Here is a 22,067-nt window from a genome sequence, read left to right as displayed (position 1 = left end):
GCAGAATAGTGGCCCGACTCAAAGATGGAGGGTGCTAAGAACCGGTAAAGGAGCAGTTTGAAATGAGCTGTTTCCATCTAATCAGTGATGTTGGTAAGCTCTGCACTTACTGGACCACAGTTCTGCACTGTGACCATCTATCTGTGCGGGAGTAGGTTCCCTATACACACCTGTGGGATGGCCTGAGTGATCACCTGTGTTATTGAACCCCATGCTTCCGACTGAAATCTCACCAAAGAAGAAAATCGTATTTTGTTTTTATATTGTTATAAAATCCGTTATTTTCCTGAACCCATTTGGGAAAAAAGGTCACAGATGTCTGCGTATTCTTATCACTGAAACTTTTACAGCACGAGAGGGATAAACTGCACCAGGACGGTTCAGACAGCAGAGGAGACTCGGGGTGTTTGTTCATTGAGAACTTATGGTTTGCTGATGTTTGGATAATTGCAGCTGTAGCTGGAAATGCTTCATTAACTCCCATTAGCTAGCTTGAGGAGTGGAAGTAGATACAGAATTTATCTTCGTGTTATATCTTTATAGCATAAGTAAAGTTACATAGCAAATTTAATCAGCCATGGTTCTTGAAAAATGAGGTGGTTTTTTAAAAAATTGAATCTGAGTGACTATTGAGATCAATAGTTGGTGCTGAAAAATCCTCCTAATCTGTATCAGTGTACTTTCCTCTGTTAGAATATTTAATGAGCATATTTTTATTTTTTAATAATTGAGAATTGTGCAGTGGATCATTTTAAGCACAGATTTTATTTCTGTAGTAAAGAAACTGAAAAAAAATAGAAAAAGTGCCCAAAAGACATTCCAGATTTTTATTTGTTAGCTGGTATTTCCAATCTAAGAGCTGGTTTGTTTTCTAGTTGTTTGCCCCTTTCCCTAAAAGTTCATTGAAAATCTACTTACGTATCTGTTTATCTACGTTTCTACCGATTTTTTCTTTTGGGGGGGATTCTCCCCATTTTGGGTTCTGATTGTCGTTGCCCCGTATTTGATTAAATACCCCACTTGTTCGTCAGGAAGTGTAGACTGTACTGAATGTACCGCACAACAGTGTCATGTGGCTTGCTGACCCAGTCCACGGCCAGTAGGGCCCAGTCACGTGCAGACTGGCGGGGGCCTCAGTTGGAGGGTCTCGGGGCTGCAGGATGGAGGTCACGTGCTGCACAGTTAGGTTTTGGGGCTGGGGGCAGAGTGAGGAAGCATACTATGGAAGTGATGCCAGTCATTCATATTTGCTTTTGGTTTGGGACATGTCATCGCAGGAAGTCTTGCAGCTCGAGAGACAGATGGGAGGACAGCTCCTAGAAGAACCTAAGGCTCTTCACTTCAAAGGCAGCACCCACAACCTGCGCCTGTCCATTCATGATGTCGCCCATTCCCTCTGGAAGAGCAAATTGCTGGCCAAATACCAGGTAAGGTTCCCAAGCTGTGAACCAAAGGCTTGGAGACACCTGCAAGGGGACTAGAATGATTTAGACAGAAAACACTCCCTTCCTTGAAAGTAATCCTATCTCAGTACTCGTTTGTCCAAAATAGTTGGGGGGTGTTTAGGAGTTTTTGAAAAATACTCTAGACATACGGAGGAAATGCTTTTTTCTGAATTCTCTTTCAGATAACTTTACTATCAATGTTTTAGTAAATAAGATTTCCAAGTCCATCATGTCTATGCATTCTCAGAGTAATGTTAACATTGAATTGGTAAAAACCAGCCTCAGATGCATTCGTAGGAGAAAGGGAACATTGTTATCCCACGTGACACAAATTAGGCTTCAGCCTGGCTAGGAGAGTGCCTTTACATTGAAAACTTAGGAGGAAGCTCAGCTTGGAAGCTGGGATAGCAAGTGAAAATAAAACCTGGTCAGGATTTTATTAAAGAACAGCATAAAAATACTGGTCCCAAGTCCCACTGTATGTAGCTGTGTGTGGGAAAAACAAGACTCCCCCGAGGTGTTCACCTCATCCTCCATCAGCCAGCCCACGCTCTCAGGAGACTGTGTGATGGGATCCCAGCCTCAGACCCATCCTAGGAGTCGTCGACACCCTCAGGATCAGCAGTGAATCCTTGTCTACACACGTGCAAATCCAATCCCACACCCTGCACTGTAGCTGCACTGGTTGTGATTTCCTGATGTAGTAAGTCATGAACATACTAGAAGGGATGAAGGGAAGAGTTTCAGCTGTATTCTTACTCTCAGATGTCTGGTACTTACACAGAAATTGTGGGAAACAAACCCACTGGTGTGCTTACAGTCTCAAGCTGTGATGGGGGTACACGCTCAGCGCTTGATTGAAAGATCGGCTTTAACTTTCTCATTAAACCTCCTCCCTTGCTTTCTTCTTTCTCTGATTTTGCAACTGCCATAAAAGTCCACAGATCTTCCCCTTTTATGAACAATTCTTTTTGTGCAACCATAATGGAAAGTTGTTTTTATAATAATGATAACCTGATGTTAGTTTAAGCTAAGCCTGGCTGAGTTCTCACCATCTGCCAGACTCTCGTGTACTTTGATTAACCTCATTTAACCCCCTCCATTCAGGTACTCTGTTGCTTAGGTACAGTCTTTCACAGATGAAGAAACTGAGGAAAGGTTAAGTAACTTGCCCCAAATCACCAAGTAAGCAAGGGGAAGGCATCCTATTTGTACTGGATTTGGCTCCAGAGCCTATGTTCTTAACCAACATGGTCTACCATTTTGTATCAATCCTTCTTCTTCCTTTATTGAAAAAAAGATTCTTGGGCTCTGTGAGGTGATCTAGACTCATAGACAATTGGGTCTGTTAGAGGCTTGGTGCCTTTTAGGCCAAAAACTTTTCTCTGGCAGCTAATCAAGCCTCCGGTTTCCAACCTGTAGTGAGTTTTGACTTTCCCCATCCTGTGCAGAGGGAGGGCGTAGGCATGAAAGGGAACTGGGTCAGTGCGTCATCCTTTAGACTTTGCTTTTCTCCAGGGTACCATGGCAGGGGTTCCTTTTAATGGGCAATGACTGGAGTGTGTAGGTTTTATTTGGGCAATTGTCTAAACCTTAAAAAAGATCATTTATGATGTTTTCTTTGTTTTTTGGGGGGTTTTTGGGGACCCATCGTGAGGATTAAATAAGGTAATTAACATGCGCGGTACTGAGATGAGTACTCTGCAGCGCGCTGATAGCTTCCTTGAGCATTAGTCCCTCATGTGTGGCTCACCCTTTTATATGCTTCAGGAAATTCCTTTCTACCACATCTGGAGTGGGTCTCAGAGAAACCTCCACTGCACGTTCACCCTGGAAAGATTTAGCCTGAACACAGTGGAGCTGGTCTGCAAACTCTGTGTGCGGCAGGTAGAGGGAGAAGGGCAGATCTTCCAGCTAAACTGCACCGTGTCCGAGGTAAGAGGCGCTCATTGGTCTCAGACCAGAGGAGGGACCGACCTCCGGGAGGGCCAGTGGGGTATAAAGTATCTCAGTGTGGGAAGTCCTGAAAAGCTCTCTGGAGGGCCTGCTGGTTCACAGAATGGTATTTTTAATGAACACAGGGAGCTAAAATCATATGAAAGTGTAATAGAGGATCCCTTGCAAAAAACAGGACTTTTACGTTTCGTGACATGAACTTAAGGATCTTGTCCTAACTTTTTACACAGATCTGAACTTCGAGTATAAGGTTCAATTTAAGTATCGCACACAGAGAGGAACTTTCCCAAAGCATCCCTGCTGTCCCCTGTTCCTTGTATCCTCCGCCTCTCCTCCTGTTCTGGTTCCTTCCTCGGAACTCACCTGCTTTGCCTGACCGTGCACTCCCTGCCCCCTCCTTTTGCCTCCTTTCCTTTTATCTCCATGTCCAAAGGAGAAGTCTCTTGGTCTCGGTGCTCTCTTATACATCATCCTCCACATAGAAGAGATGCCCTTCTCCCCGAGGTAGGAGAGACAGTCCAGAAATAGAAGTAAAATCAACGCATTTCCCCACTGGCGCCCATCACGCTGCCTTTCCTCGCTGTGACCCTCACTTCCTTCAGGTGGGACAAAAGGAAAAGGACAGGGTGAGAGGAAGGGGGCAGCACCGTCTGGGGCCTGTGGAGCTGAGCTTGGCGTTGCTTTTTGAGCCCCAGCACAGAATTGTCATATTTTAGAAGTACGGCCAGTATATGATTTAAAAGACTCCTTCTTCCTCGCTGTCTCATGCACAGCGACGAATGAAACGGCACCCTGTTCGGCGTGTCTCGCTCCACATGTATTTAAAGACAGTCTTCCTTAGCAAACCGAGGGGGGGAGCACGTCAGCCTTGACGCTGCCACCTCCTCCTTTCCCACAGCCTGGCGAGCTGCGGTCATCGTTTCCTCCCTCCGTTTCATGAGACTTTTGCCTCATAAACAACTTTAGTCACAGGCCCCGGTGACATTCATAAGGCATGATCTTGGTGTCAGGGCGCCATGGCAACCGCCGGGCCTTTCTGTGCGCGGGGCCCATCTACCGGGCCCGCAGCACCACCCCTGCTGGCTCGGGAGGGTGTTTTCACTTTCCAGGCCCAGCAGGTCTGCAAAGCTCAATACCCACCCAGCTCCAGCCACAACAAAGGCTGTGGAATTTTGGAGGGGGCGGCGAGGAGGTCTGCTCCTTTGATGCTTGCTTTCCGTTCAGCATGAGCGATGTGATGAAAAGGCAGACGAGCTGTGGCCGCGAATGAAAGCGCGCTGGTCAGGGCTGACCCCCCCCCCCACGCCCCGCCAGGCCAGCCAACCCCTCACCGAAGAGATAGTGTCGCGTCATAGTGTGATCAGTTTAAGGACTTTCTTTCCTGTGCCAACACAGGGGAAAGATGATTTCTTTTGCAACCTGGTGGCAGTCAGCACAGGGAGGCCGACCCTTTCGTCTCCTCAGAGGCCTGTGACAGACAAGCACACTTAGCGGGAGGAGGGGGGAGGCAGAAATGACCCGCGTCAGATGACTTTGGGGATTAGGGGCCACTCTGCTGCTTTTCCTTCTGGGTCACCGAGTCCCACCGTTGCTGTTAGCATTTGAATGCGGTGCATGTGGCCCGCAGAGCGGGGAGAGTTGGGCTGGTACTGATGTCGGGAGCCAGGCTGTGTGCTGGTGAACAATTGGCTCTGGAGAGCCCCGAGACCTGGAGTCTCATCAAAAGCTCGAGGAGGGGTTCCCTGTGGCTACAAGCCACAACCAACCAGAGAAAAGGCTCCACTGGTGGTGCCTGTCTTCTGGACAGGGCTCCTCCCTAGGGTCACGTGGCAGGCTGGCAGGTGGCCCGGGGTTGCAGTTCCAACGTCCCATCTCCTGAAAATGAGCTGACTTGCCAGGAATGCGCTGCTGCCCTCCCCCTGCCACCCACTGCTCAAGGCGTCACCAGCGCTCCTTTCTAAAGCTCCTCGGCCCTTGGCCTCTACAGTCAGGCACAGGGCCTGCTGCCCCCCCAGGGAGACCAGGCTGTGCTTGACACAGACCAGGGTGATGTCAAGAGCTGGACGATTGTTCCTCTTTAGGGGCCTTGGCCACAGATTCCTTACCTAGAGATAAAGCCTTTAGTCTCACAGAGATGAAGTTTAAGAATGAAAATGCCTAGAAGAGTTAAAAGTATGAGGATAAATGATGATAAAAGGTTTTTCCTTAGAGGGACAGGGGAGGTAGTAAAGGAGAAGCTGCCCATCACCAGCAAGAGGAAAAAAAAGTAGAGGAGAGAGAGAAGCTTCAGTCTCATTAGGACTTTTAGTTTTAGCTACAGTATAGACAAAGACGTTATAACCCTGTTAACTACTGACACACAGCACTTTCGTGCACACAAAGAACAATATTAAAGATGTACAAAGCCTCACTCTGCTATAGCCATCCTATCTATTCACCTCCTCTGTTTTCTATAACCTGTTCAAAAAGAAGGACCCTTGGGAAAATCTAGTTTTTCTAAGTGACTTCAGGAAGAGTCAGAATACAGGAAAGGAAAGTCGTTTCTCCCGTGGAGTGTTGAAAACGTGTGCCACAGCAGCTGTTTGGTTAATGGTGAAAAATCATGTTTAACCAAGGGAAGCATAACATCAAAGACAGGTGGTACCAATATCATAAACAATTATTATAGTAAGTGTTCTGTGAGAGCATACCTGGAAGTAAAAGAAGAACTAACAGCAACAGAAATTACTAGATGAAATTTGAATGTAAATGTATATATGTATTTTTCTTTTACCTCCAAGGCTGCTGTCAGCCATCTGATAAGAGAGACGAGGGCTTGTTTCATGCACAAGGAAATAAACAGGCACAGTAGCCAAGGCTGGAGACTCAGGGTTTGAAGGCCCACGTAAAGTGCTGACAGTTCTTTATTCACCAAGAGAAGGGGGACAACGTGTATGTGTGAGCAGACCTTCCTGAGAGTCGTGCCTGCCTTACCTTCAGGACTGAACAGTGAGGAGAGCCTTACCTTTAGCCACGTTTAGTTGGAATGTGGCAGCACTATTCTGCGAGGTGGGCTTCTGTTAGGAACTGGCTTCATCCTCTTGCTCTACCAGAAAACATACCTTCCTCTCTTCAACAAATACGAATTGAGTAGCTTCCACGTTCAGGGCACTGCCCTGAGGGTCAAAGAAGTTCTGAGGATGACAAAAATACTCTCATCTCCAAGAACTTTGGGAAATCAGAGGAATTCGTCCGTAAGTACAACCAGCGTGCATAGAGCAGATGTAGAAGGAGGACAGGGGCTGTGGGAAGTGCTGTAGGAGGGCTCCAGGCGGAGGGCTTTGGGCGGCTTTGCTCAGGGAACATGCTTTTCAGCCCACGTTTTGAGGTGTTTGCCTGACAGAGGTTGAGGGAAAGGGCAGAAGAACTCTCGAAGGTACATCCTTAAGAAAGGTGCTAGGAACAGTGAATGGTCCAGTCATGCCAGTGCAACCTGAGAAAGACAGGAGCCAGGCTGCCAGGTGGAGGGAACACAGGGGCCCCTCGTCCGCGGCAGGCCTGGCTCTGCAGGTTACAGGCATCCCAGGCTTCAGGCCCTGCAGATAACCTCATGGCCTGATAAGGAGTTGGGAATCCATGTGGTAGGAGAGCCATTTAACACTTACCAAGAGAAGGCAGGAGAAACGTCAGCGCTGGGCTTTAGGAAGATGAGTCTGGCATAAGGGATAGACCACAGGGAAGCAGCAGGGAGCTGGTGAGGCCACGAGGCAGCGCTACACAAAGCAGAACCCCCCCCCGCCTCCACTCCCCGTGCAGACTCAGCCTCCACCGCAGGCCAGGGATGGGCAGGCTGGGTTTCCTTCCAGGCCCCATTGTTACGGTCCAGACGAGAAGCAAGCAGGACTTGCAAGTGGGCCGGAGCGCTAAGCTGTGGAATGAGGGGTGATTTCTCCACGCCTCTGCCCGCCCCCGCTCCCAATTTTATACCTGAGAGAAGTGCTGGCCACTTGGGTGCAGACGTTCCCAACGTAAATCTGTTGAAAAGCACGGACATGTGCCTTCGGTCCTCTCTTCTGGTTTAAGCCCTATGCCCTTGAGGTCAGGAGCCCTCTGTCCTCGTGGTCCCTCGGAAAGAGCTCTGTGCCCAGTGCAGGGAAAGCTCTTTGGGATTCAGGGACTCCAACGTATCTCATACCAGTCTTCTCAGTCCTGCTATGTGCTGGAGTTGTTAACATAAAGGAGCCACTGGAATCCTCCGAGGCTCAGTTTGCCAAGCTTTGGGTTCTGAGGCCAGATATTGTGATCACAGCCAACACCACTTGATGGTCTATGGCAAAACAATTTGTTTTGCTCTAACGTGCCCTCCAGAGCCCCCGGACGGACCCTGTGCCGTGTCATCGCACAAGCCTCGCAGTGGGCCTGGGCTGCTGATCCTGGAACGCAGACAGTGGCCCCCAGGTGTAGGAACAGCAGGGTCTGGGAGGCTCTGGAGGGCGGGGGCACTGACGTCTGAGCGGAGCCCTCCACCAGACCCCGAGACTTCCTGATGGCTGGACCCGCGTGTGGCTGTTTTATCCTCCAGCAACTAATTATGTTCACCACGGAGTTACCTGCTCTGAAAAAGAGAGAGATGACATTTAAAGTAGATTAAGTGGATTTTCTTTTATTGCTTTAATAGTCCCCAGGCAACATTTGCTTTTGCTTTTCCAACCAGCAGAAGTGATCAGAAAATGATTAGAGTTTCTCCTGCAGATGAATTTCAGGTTTTGCAATCGTGCTGTTTTATGAGCTGAAACTATCTCAAGAGCCAATCTGTGGTTTTCTCTACTAAAATTAGATTTAAAAACAAGGGTGCACAGCAATTGGAGGATTCTGTTAGCAGCTTGCCCTAAAGCCAGGTACTGTGTTCGCCATTTTCTTTTAAATAATTAGTCTTAATTCGATGTCATTTAGAGGAGAGCTGTGTTCCATTTCATTCAACAAAAGCAGGCCCCGAGCCATCTTCTGCAGAGGTTAGAGGGAGAATTTACTCAAGCGTTTGCCCAGGGCTTCCCCTCAGGGTCAGACAGTCTCTAGAATCTCAGATCTAGATCAGTTCATTCTCAAAGAGCTGCCCTTTTGAACATTTCTCCCCCGCCCCCAAACCTAAACCTTTAGCAGTATTGATATTCCCTTGCTCATCCTGGAGAATCCCATTAGAAAAGCTGTAATTGAATTACACCCGAGCTTTCCAGCTAGCCCAGTCCTTACAGAAGACCCGTACATCCAAGGCTATGCAAAAATCAGCTCAGAATGTACCTCTTCCTCTCAGCCAGGTTACAGAGAATCACAGCCGTCAGCCAGAAAGAAGCCATTCTCACTAAGGAGAATACAATAACATTCATTCTCTTCTTACCATTCAAAGCAAGGCATTATGTTGATTGGCTCAATAAGGATTGCTTTTGTCTTCAGAAATAATGCTGTGTTGTTCCCGTGCCTGAACTACAGGAACCTACTGGCATCGATTTGCCTCTGCTGGATCCAGCGAGCACCGTCACCACCATGACGGGACCCAGTGCTTTCAGCATCCCTCCCCCTATCCGGCAGAAGCTCTGTAGCAGCCTGGATGCCCCACAGACGAGGGGTCATGACTGGAGGATGCTGGCCCATAAGCTAAACCTGGACAGGTGGGTATGGCCAGGCTTCAGAAGTAGTTCCTGTTAGACCATCGGGCTCCAGGACTGATACAGCTGACTAAGGGCAACGTTCATTTTTTCTCTCCATCTGTACATTTACTTACTTTTCATTATGACAACATGTATTAAGCTCCTACCTTGTATCTTGCACCATGGTCTTGCAAACACGTTGTTGAGAGACATCCTGGGCTTACCTGACATTTGTAAATATCAGGTTTTGTGATCCACTTCGCAAAGCTGACAGGCTAAGTCCCCCTAAATGATATATCCATTCGCTAATTTGTTCCTCGCCTCCTGCTGAGCAGGACCTAATGCTGGATGGGTAATGAACATGCTAAACACAGCGCCGCCAGGAAGTTATGAAGAGACCTCCGGAGCCTCTTCTTTGTAGAACGTTGCCGTCACGACCAAGCAAAAGGCGTGGCATAACCTGTCAAAGATGATCAGAGCCTGGGCTGGAAAGAAAACATAAGTCTCTCGGTTTCCTGTTTAGGATGTGACCCACAGACATCTTGTCTCTTAAATTATCTTACTCAGAGTTGAGGTTAAAGTTAAGGCATCACGTCTCCTGTCTGGGGCTGACCTAATTAAGTATGGGCTAGTTGTTCAGAACGGCTCACTGCAAGCCACAGTTTCCCAAGTGGGTCCAGTTATACTTACAGAAATGCAGTAACGAAAAGGTTTAGTAAAAACTGAAAGGAAAAGAGATCCGTACATCACACCATTCAGCACCTTTTCCCATTACCAATTACAGGTACTTGAATTACTTTGCCACCAAATCAAGTCCAACTGGCGTCATCCTGGATCTCTGGGAGGCACAGAACTTCCCAGATGGAAACCTGAGCGTGCTGGCAGCTGTCTTGGAGGAGATGGGAAGACATGAAACAGTAGTGTCGTTAGCAGCAGAAGGGCAGTATTGACCCAGGCTGGGGCTGAGAGTGAAGCAGGAGAGTCACAGGGAGTCTGTGGACGTCCAGGGGCTCAGAGCTGAGGAGGAAACCCAGTCTAGACCAGTGAGCTCCACAGGCAAGATTGCAGCGGGAGAGAGAAGGAAAACAGACACAACTACCAATATACATGCCCACTCTACTCGGACATCGTCACAGGAGTTAAGAACAATTGTACAAATGTGTATCTTGAATTTAGAAATCAACCTAATTTTCCTCTTAGTTGGGCTGTATGCTGTGTGGTACAGGATCTTACAGTTTCCTAGGAAACGCTTTTTATTGCTATCCAGATCTATGGATAAACTTTCTTAACAAACCCAGTTTCTACAAACGTTGTTTACATCCAATTGGACAGGGATGCAGACACTGTCCATGGCTCGTTCTATTTTTGTTTAAATCATTTGAAGTTGAAGCTGTGGACGGTTTGCTGTGTCTCTTTCAGATTAGTAATTCACAGACTTTTCCTACAAATCATGTGCATCAAGTGTCTCAGAGATAATCCTCCCATCAGTGTTCTGTTTCTAGAACTTGTAGAACCAGTGTTACTGTTTGTATCGGGGAAGTGGAGAACCTAAGTATAAAGGAGAGAGAGCTAAGACTTCCTTATTCCTTGAGGGTACCCACCTCACGCCCTTGGGGAATAAAGCTATAGCGTGGCAGGGAAGACAGGGATTCATGTTCAGCCACACAAACAAGCATTTTTTCCACAACATGTGTGTTTGTAATATGCAACTTGAAGTGGTTTTTTTTTTAAAAGAAAGGTATTATTATTATCATCATCATTATTATTGATGAGTATTTACAAGTATTCTAGTAAAAGGATTTTCTTTTAACTTGTTTTTGTTAGCAGTACTGTTAGTATTTAGGTATTGACCTGACCCGGGCACCTTCTCATAACAAGGTGGGCATGGTCACCAGTTTAATTAAACAGGCATTGCTTCCCTGACCTTTTGTCTTTCTCCCATCATTCTGCCTGGAAAGGAGGTAAATGCTCACTGGCCTTGTCAGTCTGGTCTCTGAGCTTGGTCAGGCAGGGGCTCTGTCCTCTGAGTCTCATCATGAGAAGCGTTCAAGTGTTCTGATTCAGGCTTTACTCAGCATTGTGGTCACACAGCCCCACACGCCTCTCGTGGGTCCTCTGTCTACCTTGGAGGCAGTGTGGCTGAAGGAACAGCCTCTGAGCTGGAAACCGGTTCTCATTGTGGGTTTGTCATTGTCTGGCTGTGCTACCTTGGGAGAGTCATTTACCCTCACTGGACCTCAGCTTCCTCACCTGTAAACTGAAGGGATGGGATTAAATCAGCTCAAGGTTCTAAAATGCTTGACTTCCACTGTGATGCTCCCAGTCTCCGCCATCAGTATGAAGACCACAGTGGACGCTGACCTGGATCATTTAAAGATTCAACTAGCCTTTCGCCCAGGCTACATTATGCCTTTCAAATAGTTCCCACTTGGAAGATAATTATTCTAACCTGTAACATATTTGTCATGCTTTCCAGTCTTGTCTTTGTGTCATTGCATCACGCTGTTCACCCAGAGATGGCATCCCTTTATTATCACTTTCTTTCCTCTCTTGGGACCAGTTGCCTTCCTGACTAGTTGCAAATTATGTTCTATTATTGTCCTGGTCAAAATTTTTTTAATTAAAAAAATTTTTAACTGAAAAATAGTCAACAGACTACTTTGTGTAAACTATGATATTTCCTGAGGACCATCACAGGCTCTTTGTTTTAACACAGGGACTCAATTCATTCAGCAGGTGTGGAATAAAGAGTCAACAGCCCAGGAGCCAAACCAAGATTGAACAAGCAGCACCCGTGCGTATGAATCAGAACTTTCAAAACATGGCTGTGGTTAACTTTTGGGCTGGAGGTATCCAAGTTGCTGACTGGATTTGAATTAGAAATAATTTTATACCCTTTTCCCCTTCTTTCCACATATATTTCCTCTCCTGACTGACTATTTTGGTAACTTTTTGATATTCCCAGGTTCCTCCATCCTCATCATCGAGAAACTGCTGATACCTCGTAGGGAGCCTTTTCTTTCCTGCCTTTTATTTCTTATCTTTTGTTTTAGATGCATATTCCATAATCTCTCTCAGACCACCCCCCTGTACCATATATAAGAATATGTTACACTTATTGTGAAAGGGAAGGATTGCACTAACAAGTTCAGTGGATAATGCTTATACCAATGCATCTTTGACCAAAAGATAGTAAAATTCTACATTAAAAAAAATTTAATACATAATTTTTAAAAAGGAGGAGGAGGAAAGAGCTGTTGTCCATTGCTGCATCTTAAAAGAACTTCTCAAGGTTACTCACCATTACTGGTTTGGGGGGCTGTCATCTGTGGAAGTCAAGAATTAGAAATCTGATACCTAAGGAGAAATAGAAAGGAGTAACTATGTAGTATTCAGATAAATCAATTCCAAAACTGACTAAAAAAAGTCATCAACACAGAACTACAGAACACAGCAGGAACTGTATTTTTGAGGCTCCCCCATTGGGGGGGGCTTTGGGGTTCACTTCGGATGCTTCGTGGTTTTCGGTTAACGGGCAGAGCGGTTGATTCCCTATAAGTGAGGTATTCATCTGTCATCAGGTGAAGGGCAACTTCCATATGTACAGCACAGCATTTACATTTATGTCAAATGATTTTCCCTGCGAATTCTGATTTCCTTCCTTGGAGGGAGTGAAGTAATCGCTGTTAGACTGCTCTCAAACTCGGAAGACCCAGACTCAGCAGTTCAGCACGTAGGGAGCCGCCTTCTCAGCCATCCTGTGACACGTCCTGCCTGTCATTCCTAGGGCTTCTATGTAGGTTGTGAGCAAAGACCAGTTTACTTCATCCGGAAGGAAAACAAATCGATCACTTGTGCATGATGCCATCTAGTGGTGGATAACGCAATCTACCCTGCGTCTAATCGGAAAACTTGGGAAAAGTTGTTTGACCAAGGGAATGGACACCTATAGAGTCTGCAGGACCTTTATGACAAACAGACGTGGGGAAATTTTCACTTCTAGTTTTCTTATTCTCACATTGTTTTTCACTTAAATTATCCATACCAAAAATTACATGTCCTTATGAGCCTAGAACATTTGTTACTAACTCGTTCATACACAACACGTCTCAAGTTGGGTTTTGGTTATAGGAATAATAGAAGTATGTAAAAATCTGTACGAAACAGTTTTTGAAAAGTTGTCATTTTTAATATTTATATTTTTCATTGGGCTTTATATGTTTTAAATCTTTTAGTTCTCTAGTATTTATTTTTGAGGGTGTAAGAGGCACCCACTTAGAAATAAGTTTTATATATGCAAATGAAAATAGTGCGTCTAATGAAGTGGAAACTGTGCTTGATAACCAAGGAGAAGAAATTAGCCTCCTGAATTTGGGGATCTAAAGGCAGAGGTTTCCTCCTGTTTTCACTTTCCTCTCACCAAACTCACTGAAATTTCCTTTAAGTGATCTGGAAGGAACAGAAGTTAGATTCAGAGTTGATAACTGGGCACAAGGTGATGCCAAACATGTAACACCGAGGTGCTCACAGCCAGTAGCCTTTTCATAAACAGCATGAACGCCAGTGTGGATACTCACCTCAGCTACCCAGAAAAATCCCCATATTATCACAGGAGCAATGTAAGCTCTTCCAAGGCAGGGCAATATTTGGGGTGAGATGTCCATTGTTAAGTTGCATAACCATTAGCCATTTTTACATATACTATTATTTTGTAGATTTTAATCTCCCAACTTTCAAATAGTAGAACCATTGTTTAGGAAGAACTCACAGAGACTGAGTTCAGGACACTCGAGAAACTACACAGTAATAATTTTTTAGAGGTATTTCTCCTATAAGAAGGATATCTTAAACATTCCAATAGTATACTCGGTTTTTTTTGTTGTTGTTGTTTTTAACTTCTTCTGGAGAAGAGCAGACAAGGCTCTTGCTTATGTGTCCGTAAGTGTGTCTCTGTCGGGGACACAGCAGCTGTGTTCCTGGTCCACTTACTCCGCTGTCTCTATCATTAATGTTTGAGGAAGGAAGCAGTAAGTGATCACTGGCTCCTCAGAATTCACAGCCTTTGCCACTACAAGGTCTGCTCCCGTGAGGTCAAGCAAATAAAAATACTGACCTGCAAGAGAGTGTAAAGTAGGTAGAAAAGGTTTAGTCGTCGAATTCTCAGTTTGCAGGTCGAATGGGAGCGTTGGCTCTCGCTGAGCAGTTGCTCTGGTCAAGGTGTCAGTCTCGCACAGAGGCCTCAGTCCTCGGTCCAGGTCCACGGCTGATGAAAGCAAGGATGACTATGGAAACAGCCAAAGTGAAATTGGGTTTTATCCATCTTCTCTGAGAACAGGCGAGCTCTTGTGAGTCAGAATGCCATTGCTCAAAGCCAGTTATCTGTAAAGATGATAATGGTCAATGAGCATTAGATTTTATGGATCCAATAAGGAAAATATTTTTATTATTATCTCAAGGTAATCAAACATTGTTTTACCTTTTGAGTGTCTCATAGCACCAACTATTACACTTTGCTTTTTCGCTTTTTTTCTATTGTTTTTTTTAACCTTACTGAGCTACGCTTGACTGAAATCCTTAGAACTTGGCCTCTGTGCACTGAAGTGCTGTTTCATTACCCTAAGAAATCTATCTGTATAATCTCTGGCTGTAATGATGACTTTGAAATAGTTCCTTTGCCTCTCAAATGATTCCTGCCCCCCCCATCGTATAGGCATGAGGGGAATACATACATTGTAAGCATTGTTCATTTAAGGCTGTATTCATACAGGTCAAGTAAGCCAAATGGAGTCATAAATATCTCCAGAATTCATGCCTGAAACCTCCTATTTTTGAAAAGTAGGGAGATGGCCTTGTATGTCACTGGGTGGGTTTCTGATACAGGCTAACAATTAACTTCCTGATCCTGTAGTCTTATAAACCTTGTGATTGCTCCCATTTTGGGAAATCCTGCTCTAAAAATCTGTCTTCAGAAGAGTTCATGGTGCCCAGCTTTTTCAGTGGCCCTGTCACCTCCCTGTACTGATCTACAGGTAGGATATTTATGGGCTCATGAAACAAAACATAACGTACACTCCCAGCCCTATTTTAGCATGGTCGAGGGCAGCGTTGCCAGGACAGACAGGAACTCCACAAACGCACTAGCACACAAAACCAAGCAGGTATAAGAGGCTACTACTTCCCAGCCCGCTGTATACTTAGACTTTTGCGTATTGCAGAGAACTGTCCAGAGATCTTCCGGTATCCCTGCAGAGTGTCAGGAGAGTCTTGGCCTACCAGCTATGGAGTAGGAAACAAGGAAGGTGCCCTGAGATAAGGTCAGCTGCCCACCAGGCAAAGCATTTGCTACCGTATGCCAGCCTCTGAACATGCCATTTCAGATTGTGCCTCAGCGAAATTCTAAGTTGCTGAGGCCGTAGCACTTCAGGGTCTTTAATTTAACAAACATGCTCAAATCCTTGATGCCAACCTTAAATTCCAGAAGTCTACTGGACTCGGCACTATCACAGCTGCTGCTGAACCTGATGGCATCTACCCAGGGTGGAAAACCCCTCAGTACTGAGCTCAGAATGTGAATCGTAGGCAATTTTTGCTGATCGGCAGCCTAAGAATTGATGAGCCCTTGACTTCTGCATATCAGCACTTCCGTGAGGCAACATCCCAGAATCATGACCTGAACTATGTCCTGGATGCTAAACCTGTTCAGAGCAGCATAAAAGAGCAAGAAATCCACAGCCAGTGGAAAATGCTGGACAGCAATCGGAACAAGCTGAATGTGCGATCTGCATTCTCCCCTTTGCTCTTTCCCAGGCCTCCCGTTGGTAGTGAGACCCTCACCCTCCCGATGGGATGCGTTTAGCCCAGTTGCAGGGACTAGCATCCCTGTGTGTGTGTGTGTTGTGTGTCAACGTGTTGTATGTGTTCACTGAGTTTAATGTTGACCTGTCGCAAGTTGGTGACCTTCCTCTTCGCTCTTTCTAAAGAAGACAACCAATGTTTGTCAGAGAAAACTCCCCAGCAGTCTGCGGTGCAGTGCCGTGTCATCCACCTGCTACTCCCTGGGGAACAGTTCAACTGCAGAAATGTCACATTAAGGTTTTGTGCTTTGTTGTCTTTCTTTTTTTAAACACGACACAACTTTGGCTTTTCGGATACGGAACACTTCTTTTGCTGTTGTGGAGTTCCCTCTTGCCGTATCTTCTATGCAATTCCTTTTCTAGAAAAGGAGGCTTGCTCTCTGGGGTCCTGTCCGTGTTCCCCATGTGCTGAAAGCGAGGGATGCCGGCTCTGGCTGTGTCTCTCCTCTCTCCCTGGCTGCCTCTCCCCATTTTCCTGCAGTCCCTCGGTTTGTAAATTTGCCTGCATTTATCCTGTCAGCCAACATGTACACAATGTAAAATAATTTTTAAACAGGTGATAAATTATATTTATAAGCAACAGAGAGCGCCACCCCCCTTGTTTCTTCACAGCAAAGCCCTCTGCGTGAAGAGTCACGTGGTGGCCCCTTAACAGGACAGAAAAGCTCTTGGATTCTGCACAGACAGTAATCCCAACGCCCCTCGGGCCAGGATGAGGTTCTAGAACGGTGCTTCTCAAGCGTCTCCACACACTTGAGTCACGGGAGGAGCTTTACCAAACACAACTGCCTGGATCTCACCCTCAGAGAACCTGGGTCTGGGGTGTGGCCTGGGTGTTGGGAGTGTTTTAAGCCCCCAGGTTAGCAGTTATGGGGGGACCAGGTCTGGGGACTGCTGTCAGAGGTGCTGGGGAGTTGGGAAGAAAGCAAGTGGGAGGCCAGACCCTCAGAGACTCGATTTTAAATGAAGTCTGCACAGAGATTATGGACTTGTGGTTGCCAAGGGGGAGAGGGGGAGGCGGAGGGATGGACTGGGAGTTTGGGATTAGCAGATGCAGACTGGTATGCTATACAGGATGGATACACAGCAAGGTCCTATCGTATAGCACAGGAAACTGCATTCAACATCCTGTGATAGGGGAGGACCTTAAGAATGGCAGAGGAAGAAGATGTGGAGATCACCTTCCTCCCAACAAATACATCAGAAATACATCTACACGTGGAACAACTCCTACAGAACACCTACTGAACGCTGGCAGAAGACCTCGGACCTCCCAAAAGGCAAGAAACCCCCCACATACCTGGGTAGGGCAAAAGAAAAAAGGAACAACAGAGACAAAAGGATAGGGACGGGACCTGCACCAGTGGGAGGGAGCTGTGAAGGAGGAAAGGTTTCCACACACTAGGAAGCCCCTTCGCGGGCGGAGACAGCGGGTGGTGGAGGGGAAGCTTCGGAGCCGCGGAGGAGAGCGCAGCAACAGGGGTGCGGAGGGCAAAGCGGAGAGATTTCCGCCCAGAGGATCGGCGCCGACCAGCACTCACCAGCCCGAGAGGCTTGTCTGCTCACCTGCCGGGGCGGGCGGGGCTGGGAGCTGAGGCTCCGGCTTTTTCGGAGGTCAGATCCCAGGGAGAGGCTGCGTGAACACAGCCTGAAGGGGCTAGTGCACCACAGCTAGCCGGGAGGGAGTCCGGGAAAAAGTCTTGAGCTGCCGAAGAGGCAAGAGACCATTGTTTCGGGGTGCGCGAGGAGAGGGGATTCAGAGCAGCACCTAAACGAGCTCCAGAGACTGGTGCGAGCCGCGGCTATCGGCTATCAGCGCAGACACCACAGACAGGCAGGAAACGCTAAGGCTGCTGCTGCCGCCACGAAGAAGCCTGTGTGCGAGCACAGGTCACTGTCCGCACGCCCCTTCCGGGGAGCCTGTGCAGCTCGCCACTGCCAGGGTCCCGGGATCCAGGGTCAACTCCTCCGGGAGAACGCACGGCACGCCTCAGGCTGGTGCAACGTCACGCCGGCCTCTGCCGCTGCAGGCTCGCCCAGCATCCGTACCCCTTTCCCCACCCCCCCACCCCCCCCCCACCCCCCGCCTGAGTGAGCCAGAGCCCCTGAATCAGCTATTACTTTAACCCTGTCCTGTCTGGGTGGGAACAGATGCCCTCAGGCGACCTATATGCAGAGGCAGGGCCAAATCCAAAGCTGAACCCCAGGAACTGTGCGGACAAAGAAGAGAAAGGGAAATCTCTCCCAGCAGCCTCAGAAGCAGCAGATTAAAGCTCCACAATCAACTTGATGTAGCCTGCATCTGTGGAATACATGAATAGACAACGAATCATCCCAAATTGAGGAGGTGGACTGTGGGAGCACCTGTAGACTTGGGGTTTGCTGTCTGCACCTAATTTGTCTCTGGCTTTGTGTTTATCTTAGTTTAGTATTTAGAGTTCATTATCATTGGTAGATTTGTTTATTGATTTGGTTGCTCTTTTTTTTAAATATATATATATATTTTTTTCCTTTTTCTCTTTTTGTGAGTATCTGTATGCTTCTTTGAGTGATTTTGTCTGTATAGGTTTGCTTTTACTATTTGTCCTAGGGTTCTGTCTATCTGTTTTTTATTAGTATAGTTTTTAGTACTTTTATCATTGGTGGATTTGTTTATTGGTTTGGTTGCTGTCTTTTTTTAATTCCTTTTTTATTTTTTTAATAATTTATTTTTTATTTGAACAACTTTATTTTATTTTATTTCTTTCTCCCTCTTCTTGTGAGCCATGTGGCTGACAGGGTCTTGGTGTACTGGCCAGGTGTCAGGCACGAGCCTGTGAGCTGGGAGAGCTGAGTTCAGGATGTTGGTCCACTGGAGACCTCCCGAACCCTCATAATATCAATGGACAAGAGATCTCCATCTCAACACTAAGACCCAGCTCCACTCAACAACCAGCACGCTACAGTGCTAGACACCCCATGCCAAACAACTAGCAAGACAGGAACACAACCCCACCCATGATGCAGAGAAAGCTATCGACAAAATTCAACACCCATTTATGATAAAAACCCTCCAGAAAGTAGGCATAGAGGGAACTTAGCTCAACATAATAAAGGCCATATATGACAAACAAACAGCCAACATCATTCTCAATGGTGAAAAACTGAAACCATTTCCACTAAGATCAGGAACAAGACAAGGTTGCCCACTCTCATCACTATTATTCAACATAGTTTTGGAAGTTTTAGCCACAGCAATCAGAGAAGGCAAACAAATAAAAGGAATCCAAATTGGAAAAGAAGAAGTAAAACTGTCACTGTTTACAGGTGACATGATACTATACATAGAGAATCCTAAAGATGCTACCAGAAAGCTACTAGAGCTAATCAATGAATTTAGTAAAGTAGCAGGATACAAAATTAATGCACAGAAATCTCTAGCATTCCTATACACTAATGATGAAAAACCTGAAAGAGATTAAGGAATCACTCCCATTTACCATTGCAACAAAAAGAATAAAATACCTAGGAATAAACCTACCTAAAGAGACAAAAGACCTGTAAGCAGAAAACTATAGGACACCCATGAAAGAAAGTAAAGATGATACAAACAGATGGAGAGATATACCATGTTCTTGGATTAGAAGAATCAACATTGTGAGAATGACTATACTACCCAAAGCAATCTACAGATTCAATGCAATCCCTACCAAACTACCACTGGCATTTTTCACAGAAGTAGAACAAAAAATTTCACAATTTGTATGGAAACACAAAAGACCCTGAATAGCCAAAGCAGTCTTGAGGGAAAAAAACGGAGCTGGAGGAATCAGGCTCCCTGACTTCAGACTATACTACAAAGCTACAGTAATCATGACAGTATGGTACTGGCACAAAAACAGAAATATAAATCAACGGAACAGGATAGAAAGCCCAGAGATAAACCCACGCACATATGGTCATCTTATCTTTGACAAAGGATGCAAGAATATACAATGGAGAAAAGACAGCCTCTTCAATAAGTGGTGCTGGGAAAAGTGGACAGCTACATGTAAAAGAATGAAATTAGAACACTGCCTAACACATACACAATAATAAACTCAAAACGGATTAAAGACTTAAATTTAAGGCCAGACACTATAAAACTCTTAGAGGAAAACAAAGGTAGAACACTGAATGACATAAATCACAGCAAGATCCTTTATGACCCACCTCCTAGAGAAATGGAAATTAAAACAAAAATAAACAAATGGGACCTAATGAAACTTAAAAACTTTTGCACAGCAAAGGAAACCATAAACAAGATGAAAAGACAACTCTCAGAATGGGAGAAAATATTTGCAGATGAAGCAACTGACAAAGGATTAATTTCCAAAATATACAAGCAGCTCATGCAGCTGAATATCAAAAAAACAAACAACCCAATCCAAGTATGGGCAGAAGACCTAAATAGACATTTCTCCAAAGCAGATATACAGATTGCCAACAAACACAGGAAAGGATGCTCAAATCAGTAATCATTAGAGAAATGCAAATCAAAACTACAATGAGGTATCACCTCACACCAGTCAGAATGGCCATCAGCAAAAAGTCTACAAACCATAAATCCTGGAGAGGGTGTGGAGAAAAGGGAACCCTCTTGCACTGTTGGTGGGGATGTAAATTGATACAGCCACTGTGGAGAACAGTATGGAGGTTCCTTTAAAAACTAAAAATAGAACTACCATATGACCCAGAAATCCCACTACTGGGCATATACCCTGAGAAAACCATAATTCAAAAAGAGTCATGTACCACAGTGTTCATTGCAGCTCTATTTACAATAGCCAGGACATGGAAGCAACCTAAGTGTCCATCAACAGATGAATGGATAAAGAAGATGTGGCACATATATACAATGGAATATTACTCAGCCATAAAAAGAAACAAAACTGAGTTATTTGTAGTGGTGTGGATGGACCTAGAGTCTGTCATACAGAGTGAAGTAAGTCAGAAAGAGAAAAACAAATACTGTATGCTAACACATATATATGGAATCTGAAAAAGAAAAAAAGAAAGGTTCTGATGAACCTAGGGGCAGGACAGGAATAAATATGCAGACGTAGAGAATGAACTTGAGGACACAGGGAGGGGGCAGGGTAAGCTGGGACGAAGTAAGAGTGGCATGGACATATATACACTACCAAACGTAAAATAGATAGCTAGTGGGAAGCAGCCGCATAGCGCAGGGAGATCAGCTCGGTGCTTTGTGACCGCCTGGAGGGGTGGGATAGGGAGGGTGTGGGGGCAGACGCAAGAGGGAGGGGATATGGGGATATATGTGTACATATAGCTGATTCACTTTGTTATAAAGCAGGAACTAACAGAGCAATGTAAAGCAATTATACGCCAATAGAGATGTTAAAAAATGTATACCCTGTGATAAACCATAATGGAAAAGAATATGAAAAAATATATGTATAACTGAGTCACTTTGCTATACAGTAGAAATTAACACACCATTGTAAATCAACTGTACTTCAATAAAATTTAAAAAGATAAGTAAATCAAGTCTGCCAACAGCTGCACTAGTAGGTAGGAAATGAAAGGGGAGGATGCCCAGAGCTACAGCGAATGCCCGGCAGAGCTGCTCAACCTGCCGGAGCACAGCCAGCCACTGCCTCAGGGTGATGAGCACAGGACAGACTCGGATGTGCGAGGAGAGCTCTGAGGCAGCCCTTTCCTAATGAAGGAGCTGAGCCGAGAAGCGCCTTTGATGGGAGGCTCCCGTCCCATCCCGTCCCTCAGGCTTGAGCCAAAGAGCTTGGGAGCAGCCCTGAGGCACAGCCCCCCTGACTTAAGACTGATCCAAGACTGGGGTCGCAAAACCCGCTGTGGGTCAGGGCTGAGCAAGTGGTGGCGATGTGTACACTGGAACCAGTTTAAAACAGAAGGGAGAAGTGGGTCCTATGGCTGAGAATTTAACTCCATTAAAAGAATGGAAACTCAGTAGAGAACAAAATGGTACTGCGCACAGAAAGCACATGGCAGCAGAGACTCTGCCCACCACCATCCCGCGAACCTTGCTTTGGAGCTTTGGTGGCCGGCATTCCTGTTGGGAAGACCGCACTCAAGAAAGCGCGCGCACATTTTCCGAGTCACGTCGCGGGTGGGAGGCTGCCCGAGCTCCTCTCGGGGGTAGAGTCACTGGAGGGTTCAGGAGAGTGGCC

At 46.0% G+C, this 22,067-nt stretch overlaps 1 protein-coding gene across 1 annotated transcript in view; it reads left to right on the top strand.

The window, feature by feature from the left end:
• UNC5C (unc-5 netrin receptor C) overlaps positions 1-11,624 on the top strand; it is a 395,930-nt gene extending 384,306 nt beyond the window's left edge. Inside the window, exons 13-16 of the mRNA XM_060011612.1 lie at positions 1,278-1,427; positions 3,216-3,380; positions 8,868-9,046; positions 9,810-11,624. Coding sequence (XP_059867595.1) covers positions 1,278-1,427; positions 3,216-3,380; positions 8,868-9,046; positions 9,810-9,975 — 660 coding nt within the window. The 3' untranslated portion in view covers positions 9,976-11,624. The remainder of the gene's footprint in view (positions 1-1,277; positions 1,428-3,215; positions 3,381-8,867; positions 9,047-9,809) is intronic.
• Positions 11,625-22,067: the final 10,443 nt, after the last annotated feature.

The sequence above is a fragment of the Delphinus delphis genome, chromosome 5 (assembly GCF_949987515.2).
Source record: "Delphinus delphis chromosome 5, mDelDel1.2, whole genome shotgun sequence".
Classification (NCBI taxonomy): domain Eukaryota; kingdom Metazoa; phylum Chordata; class Mammalia; order Artiodactyla; family Delphinidae; genus Delphinus; species Delphinus delphis.
The sequence above is the reverse complement of the archived record's forward strand: the minus strand, read 5'-3'. Positions and strand labels throughout refer to the sequence as shown.